Below are 7,912 nucleotides of genomic sequence, written 5' to 3'. Positions count from 1 at the left end.
AAAGACAGGTTCAACAAAACATACTTAACACGGGAAAATTAGATTACAAGAAACAGGTAAGACAAAGTAAGACAGATAAACCCATAAAAAACACACTGAAACACACTGCAAGGTTTGTTTAATGAAAGCATTTACAACTGTCAGATCTAAAGTGTTTGAGTATTTATGCGGCTCAGGGAGCCGCATAACTAAAAGCTGTCTTACCTAGCTCAGTCAGTGTTCTTGGAGTGTCTAAGAGTATACAATTATTTGAACGCAAACTATGAGATGAGTGCATTTGGGACAAAAAATCTGAAAGATATGAAGGCAATTTGCCAATAATACCTTTATAAATAAAAATATGCCAATGGGTCCATCTGTGTAATGAGAGAGAGCTAAAACCAGTCGACTCATAGAGAGAGCAATGATGAGTGTGTGATTTGGCATTTAAGATAAAGCATAGTGCACTATGGTAAACTGTATTGTGGACATAAAGATAAGATATTGTTTAGGTGAAAGACTAGTTTGCTTGTATGATATTACGGTTATTACATCTCTACATCCATGCTCACCTGAAAGATAGCCTTGAACTCTTGGTTGTTACTCACGAGGAAGTCCCCTTTAAAGAGCTCCTGATTGGTGCTGAGAGAGTTCAGACTCATGTTTCTGAGGACATGATTTGGATGCAAGCAGATACAAGTCAGAACATTATCATTTCCAAATGACCTTCTGTTTTAAAAGCAGGAAACAGGCATAGTGTCCAGATTTTGACAGCCAGACATGAGAATAATATACACAGGACACTGTTTTCGGATGGTTGAATTAGTTCTACACCAAAAGCTACATTTTAATCCTTTCAAAAAAGTAAATACACATGGATATATTGCTTTCTCAACATCTTTTTAATGGAGCCGACTCGAGTTTGCCCTTCATGGCATGAACATTTGGGATCGGAAACACCATACTGACCCCTTGTGTAAATGTTAATGTGACGTAGAAGCATAAATGCAGGCGCAGCTCTGTGAAGATCTATACATGGATCTCGGCAGTGTAAATGTGTAAATCAATCCAATCATATTCCGAAAAATGCCAAATAATAAAACTTTTATTCAAACACATTCCTTTCACTATATGTTGAATTTATCCTCATCCTCATCATGAGACTCACCTGGGATGACAGATGATGCAGCTGTTGAACGAGGGATGAGAGGAGTTGCAGATTTGTGAGTCGAGATGGAGAGCACCACATTCTACATTTACACCACAGGTCTTGATGCAGTTCATTCCATATGAATAAACTGCAAGGCTCATCTACGTAGTAAAAATAAGGTAAAAAAAAAAAAAGTACACATAGTATTGATGATAAATAAAGCAAAAAGCTTACACAGCTTACAAGCTTACATTCGGTCATTCGTAATTGGATAATATATAAATAAAATATTAAATGTAAAAGTATCAAACAAATATGATACTTTAAACAATATAGTGATCTCCATCCTGTCTGATTCACCAGACCTCTGACTTTAATATAAAGACATTCATAATCTTTCTATTCAATGATTGTCAAACTGAATACTTAACTTTATAATATATATGGACCAGGGCTACGCCCTCTTACAGGCAGTGCTGAGCCGTCCACAACAAAGACTTACGACTCTTTTATAAAATAATTGTAAAAGGTCACATCATCTAATGAGAATAACCAAATATTTTACAGAACACATTGACTCATCATTTGTTAATAGTTGGCACATATATTCTAATCCGAAGTGTGTTTTTAAGGGAAGATTTTGAAGTCTTTCCCCACTTTTAATGGTCTTGTGTTTGTCCCAGAGTGCTGTAAACATGCTCTCAACAGGCGATACGAACCCGGACTGCCCAAAGACCAGGATAATCTAATCAAGCTAAGATAAGAGAACCACAGTTCTTCATGTATGGCCTGTCTGTCTGACGGCCTGTCTTCTTGTTGGTTTAGTTTATTGGTTTTTGTTAACAGGGACCATGTATAGAACAGGTTCTATACCAGGGTTAGCTAAACAGCTAATTTGCACCTGTGGTCCCTGTCTGATGGCCTGTCTGTCTGTATCTCTGATTGTGAGACATCTCTATCTCCAACCCATGGCAGCTTATTTGTCATAAAGCTCAAACTAAATCTAAGTTCAGTAAACATTCAACAGTCAACAATAAGTACTGCAGTACTTAAATCCTGCAAGTAAGGCCACACGAGTACCCCTCTTCAAGGTCAGGCCAGTCCATCGTCTCTACGACTCTGGGTAACTGAGGATTCCCAGTGAACCTTGAGCTCAGTGCTGTCCTTTACCCCCTCACCGTATCAGTGCTTTCCCCGTTGGACTGAACACGCTATTAGACTCGGATCCACTGACTGGTGAGGAGAACGGACCGCTGTGAAGACCGTGAGAACCAGCCACCCATCTGGTCTCTGCTGGAGACAGAGATTTTCATCTTTACCTTTTTTTCTTCAACGTTGCAGATACGTACCTCAGAAGTCTGTTTTTGATTGTCTGCTGTATTTGCTCCGGTAAGAAGAACAACATAAATCTGCTACCTGATGCTGGATTAATCCTGTCTGGGGGTAAACCTGGGGGTAAATCTGGGGGTCTCTCAACTCGTCTGGAGGTGCAAGATGTAATATTACTGTAGTGTTCTGTGTTTGTTAAATGACCCTCAGACTGGATCAGTGAAGACCCGGCTACTGTTATCTTGGCCTGATGCGAGGCTCAGAGATACCTGGTTTGGAGATACAGGGTCGTAAACGTTGAGGAGCCAAGGACAGTCCTCTGGTGGCTGTAGCCTCCGGGCACTAAGGATCCCACTCTGCCCTCGGTGTCCCTCGAGCCTCACGGTTACCGGAACAGACTGACCTGTCTTCCACTTCAGCCCGCACAGCAGAAGGGATCCTCTAGTACAGTGAGCAGGTGAGTTTACTGCCTGTCCTGGTATTTACAACAAATCAAATCTTTAAAACAGAAACAAAAAATAAATATCTGTGAGCATTAGCAGGAATGAGGAAATTATGTTGTGGTATGAAGTGTGGCAGTTCCCAAACGATTAATTTTAATTTTTTTTAAGAGTTGTTCCTTGTTTTTTTATGTATAGGGGAAAACCTGAACATAATAGTATCCAGGAAATAATACTTATTATGCAAATTCCAAATCAAACGGATGACATGGCACGGCTAGCTCCGTGGAGGTCACCTACCTCAGAGCTAGCCGTACTAAATATGTGGGAGTTTGGATAAACAAGGTGCTGTCCAGGGCAGTGTACCCCCCGCCGCCAGCCATGACGGAGAGGAGGAGGAACGTGGGCTACAGCGTCCACAGAGAGGTCCTGGATGAAGGAGCCGTGGAGGAGATGGCAGAGAAGAGCGAGGCAAAGATGTCGCTTTCTGTCAAGGTCAAAGAGTCGTTGAGGTAAGAAAAAAAGAAAAAGTAGAGAAACACGACATGTTAGGAAGAATAGATTAGAGCAGGGGTTCCCCAACGTTTCCATACCGTGACTCACTTGTGGGGGTACTTTTGGCCCAGGATACCAACTTTTATATAGTGCCGTAAAATAAGCAACGCATGAATACATGGAATTCGGATTAACTTATTATGTGCTGGAAATCTATCTTCATATTTTTTACACATGTTAGATGTGTCACCAGATGAATCCCCTGATGCTGGTGGTTTGATGAAGCTGATGAAAATGAAAAGCACAGTGCATCATGGGATATAATGTGGAAAGATCACTTCTTGATCACCCTTCTTTTAAGGTGTATTATACACCAAACCAGATTTATACTCTCAGATTTCAGATGGCACTACAAAATGATGACGCCCCAATTAGTGCACTATATTCTGAACGAGTGAGGGCCCTTCCATGTTTTTCTCCACTCTTCCAATCGCTGCACATCCTCCTAGGTGTTCTGGCCCCAGGATGAAGAGTCTCATCCTGGGATTCCTGCCCATCCTCTCCTGGCTTCCTCGATACCCGGTCAGGGACAACGCAGTGGGAGACCTGGTGTCTGGGATCAGTGTGGGCATCATGCAGCTTCCGCAGGGTGAGGAGTACCGGTATTCCCATAATCCACATCCGGTCCATGGGATTAGGGTTTATAGGGAGGACTTCGGCTATGGTTAGGTATCATCTTACATATTTTGAATATTGCTTTGTCAAATTCTTTGTCAAAAAAACATATTTATTCTCCTTGTCTTTGCGGTTGGTCTTCTTGTCATGTACTTATTCTTTTCGCTCCGGGGACTGTTTACTGGTTTACACAGTTCCCCTGAAGTAAGACAAAATTGCATTTCTGTTGTAGGAGAGACCATAGTGAACCAGATATAGTCAATCACCCTCAGCACCCTCACCCAGCCGAGAGCTAAACCGCAAACATTATAAACATTATAAAAAAGCCCTCCCCTTCTCTTCTGGTCAGGATGGGGTGAGCCAGATGAACAGAGGTTTACAGCCTCAGGGGTTAACTTGGAGTCTAAGTAAACAAGGTTCATCTCAGGGGCGGCAGGAGGGGTCAATTAGTAATACATGTGAATGTCTATTGTCTTTGTCTGTTGGGATGGGGTGAGCCAGATGAACAGAGGTTTACAGCTTTAGGGCTTAACTTGGTGTCCGCTAAACAAACAGGTTTCATCTCAGGGGCGGCGGAAGGTGTAAATGAGATAAATGATAATGAAATAACTTGTGGATGTCACCCCATAGGGGTAGGGTTGCTCCGGAGGTATATGTACACCACGGGTGTGGATCATGAAGTGGGCCCACAGACCACAGGAACATCAATAACCAATAGCACCCATCAGCCTCCAAGGAAGCATGAACAACGGGTGGCTGCTGTCATGCCGTTCACTTGAGAAACATTTAGATCTGTAACTTCTAGATCATACAGTGAACGTATAGTGTGTGTGTGTGTGTGTGTGTGTGTGTGTAGGTATGGCCTACGCCCTGCTGGCCGCTGTTCCTCCTGTCTACGGACTCTACTCGTCTTTCTACCCGGTCCTCGTCTACTTCCTGTTCGGGACCTCCAAGCACATCTCAGTCGGTCTGTACACAACTTCTTATCTACTAATTATTGTTATCAACGTGATTAACGTTTTTATTATATGATATCCGTTATCAAGGTATTAGATAATGCTGAGGTGGTGTCATAGTAACCTATTGACATAAATAACAGAGGTATGGTGAAGAAAAGAACAGGGGTGTGTGTGTGTGTGTGTGTGTGTGCGTGTGTGTGCGTGTGTGTGCGTGTGTGTGCGTGTGTGTGTGTGTGTGTGTGTGTGTGTGTGTGTGTGTGAGAGAACCCTCTAATAGACTGGGATCAAGGGAGTTTCCCTTCATTGACCAAGGCAACCTGGGATGTAGAAAGGGATAGAAAATACAAAAATTGTATCTATTGATTGACGGAATGAATTGACTGATTTAGTGATAAATTGATTGATGGAATGATTTGACCGATGGATTGACCGATAGCTTGACCAACTGCCTGATCGATCTATCGATTGCCGGTTATATATTGACGGCCAAGTGGTCAATCTAGCTATTGATTCATTTATGCAATCACCAACAACCAATCGATTCACCGATCATACGACCAATGTATTGACCCCTACCCTACGGCTGGCTGTACGGACGGATCCCCCCTCCCCCCCCCCCAGGTACGTACGCGGTGATGAGCGTGATGATCGGCGGCGTGACGGAGCGCCTGGCGCCCGACGCAGACTTCCTGTCGTGGAACAACGTGTCCAACGCCAGCGAGGTGGACCTGGTGTCCCGGGACGCCGAGAGGGTCCGCGTGGCCGCCGCCGTCACCTTCATGTCCGGCCTGTTCCAGGTACACCCGGAGCCCATACTGGCCCCTTTCAAGTCCAGTCACATGACTGGACTCTCCTTGAGTAGCATCCAGCTGCAGCCCCGGAGCCAGGGCCTGTGGTGTGGCAGAGGGGCCAGTGGTGTGGCAGAGGGGCCAGTGGTGTGGCAGAGGGGCCAGTGGTGTGGCAGAGGGGTCAGTGGTGTGGCAGAGGGGCCTGTGGTGTGGCAGAGGGGCCAGTGGTGTGGCAGAGGGGCCTGTGGTGTGGCAGAGGGGCCAGTGGTGTGGCAGAGGGGCCAGTAGTGTGGCAGAGGGGCCAGTAGTGTGGCAGAAGGGCCTGTGGTGTGTCAGAAGGGCCTGTGGTGTGGCAGAAGGGCCTGTGGTGTGGCAGAGGGGCCTGTGGTGTGGCAGAGGGGCCTGTGTTGTGGCAGAGGGGCCTGTGGTGTGTCAGAAGGGCCTGTGGTGTGGCAGAAGGGCCTGTGGTGTGGCAGAGGGGCCTGTGGTGTGGCAGAGGGGCCTGTGTTGTGGCAGAGGGGCCTGTGGTGTGGCAGAGGGGCCAGTAGTGTGGCAGAGGGGCCAGTGGTGTGGCAGAGGGGCCAGTGGTGTGGCACCTGTGACGTTTTGCGTCACAGTCGGCCCCTAGCTGCCCCAGTCGATTTTTTCAATGTAAATTTTCCTTTTTAAATTTCGATAAAATAATGAACTAATAATAATAATTAATCTAATAAAAAATAAAATAAAATAAAAATAAAATTATAACAGCCAATATTCAAGGGCAGACTGTGATGCAAAACGTCAAAAAAAGACGTAAAAACTGACCTGCCACACCGCAGGCCCCAGCTCCGGGGCTGCAGGTGGATGCTATTGATTTCCTTTGAGGAAACGGCTGTTTGTTTTTTGATCAATGTATGGCTGAGTGTTTAAATGTTCTTGTTTCCTATATGTGTAAATGAATGAGCAAGGAACCTTTAGATTGTACTGTTCATTCGTAGTTCAACAAGGGTTTCTTATCTGATTCCAAGAATGCAACCAAGCGACTCATTCCTTATGATGTTAGTTTATCTCTTCACAACCACAGTTGCTTAACCCACACCAGTCTTTTAGATAAAGAGACATGTGTCAAGGTCAAGAATTGTCTGTGTGTGTGTGTGCGTGCGTGTGTGCGTGCGTGTGTGCGTGTGTAGATCCTGCTGGGCTTGGTCCACTTTGGTTTCGTGGTGACCTACCTGTCAGAGCCGCTGGTCCGTGGCTACACCACCGCTGCTGCCATCCACGTGGTGGTGTCCCAGCTCAAGTACACCTTCGGCATCTCCCCCACCAGGTTCAGCGGACCTTTCTCCCTCATATACGTAAGTATAGACTTAAAGAAGCCATGATACCCCATGAGTTAGCTTCATTCATAGACTGTATGTACCACACATAGACCATGAGTTAGCTTCATTTGTATGCCATATGTAAACTAAGTATAGACAAGTATACTCCACTCAAACGTAAACTAGAAGCTACGTGAAATACTAAGTACATACTTTACATACCACACGAATATAATTCCAATATAAACTACAAGTTAGGAATGTATATACTACTTGTCAACTACAAGTTTATACTGTATGTACCAACATAGTTTGTAGTTTGTAATAATTACGTCACAAATTAGGGAAATTAAATTCCCAATTTTGGAAAGCAAGCAAGAAGAACACAAAGGCAGAAGAACCCTGCATAAATGTATGCATAAATACCGATAAATACAGGCCTGAACACACTCGCTCACGCACAGATCCAACTTAATGGCGCCCTCTGTTGGTCAGAGGAGATTTGCCAGCCTGTCTTTGAAATTTGCTATGGTATGGACATGCAGTTTTCATTACCGTTTGCTATTATTGTATATATATATATGAAAAATATATTGGTTTAAGGATGGAATGAGTGACGTTAAACTCCCTGCTACTTTAAACTCTTTCAATAAATTCAACATATTGACGTCTGATCCGTGTAAACAGATTTATATTAACTCTACTATATTAAGTCAAATAAGCACTTTTACTATTGCTCTCTCTCTCTCTCGCTCTCTCTCTCTCTCTCTTTCTCTCTCTTGCGCACGTGCGCTGAGAG

The 7,912-nt window shown here is 44.3% G+C and overlaps 1 protein-coding gene across 1 annotated transcript in view; it reads left to right on the top strand.

Annotated features, from left to right (window-relative positions):
* Positions 1–3,279: 3,279 nt before the first annotated feature.
* Positions 3,280–7,912, top strand: part of slc26a6.2 (solute carrier family 26 member 6, tandem duplicate 2) — a gene marked incomplete at both ends in the record, with an annotated part of 16,213 nt that continues 11,580 nt past the window's right edge. Inside the window, 5 exons of the mRNA XM_084479777.1 lie at positions 3,280–3,410; positions 3,903–4,042; positions 4,925–5,035; positions 5,649–5,824; positions 6,985–7,149. Coding sequence (XP_084335903.1) covers positions 3,280–3,410; positions 3,903–4,042; positions 4,925–5,035; positions 5,649–5,824; positions 6,985–7,149 — 723 coding nt within the window. The remainder of the gene's footprint in view (positions 3,411–3,902; positions 4,043–4,924; positions 5,036–5,648; positions 5,825–6,984; positions 7,150–7,912) is intronic.

This window comes from Micromesistius poutassou, assembly GCF_964030765.1.
Source record: "Micromesistius poutassou genome assembly, chromosome: 15".
Classification (NCBI taxonomy): Eukaryota; Metazoa; Chordata; class Actinopteri; order Gadiformes; family Gadidae; genus Micromesistius; species Micromesistius poutassou.
Note: the sequence above shows the minus strand (reverse complement) of the source record. Positions and strands in the feature narration are given on the sequence as shown.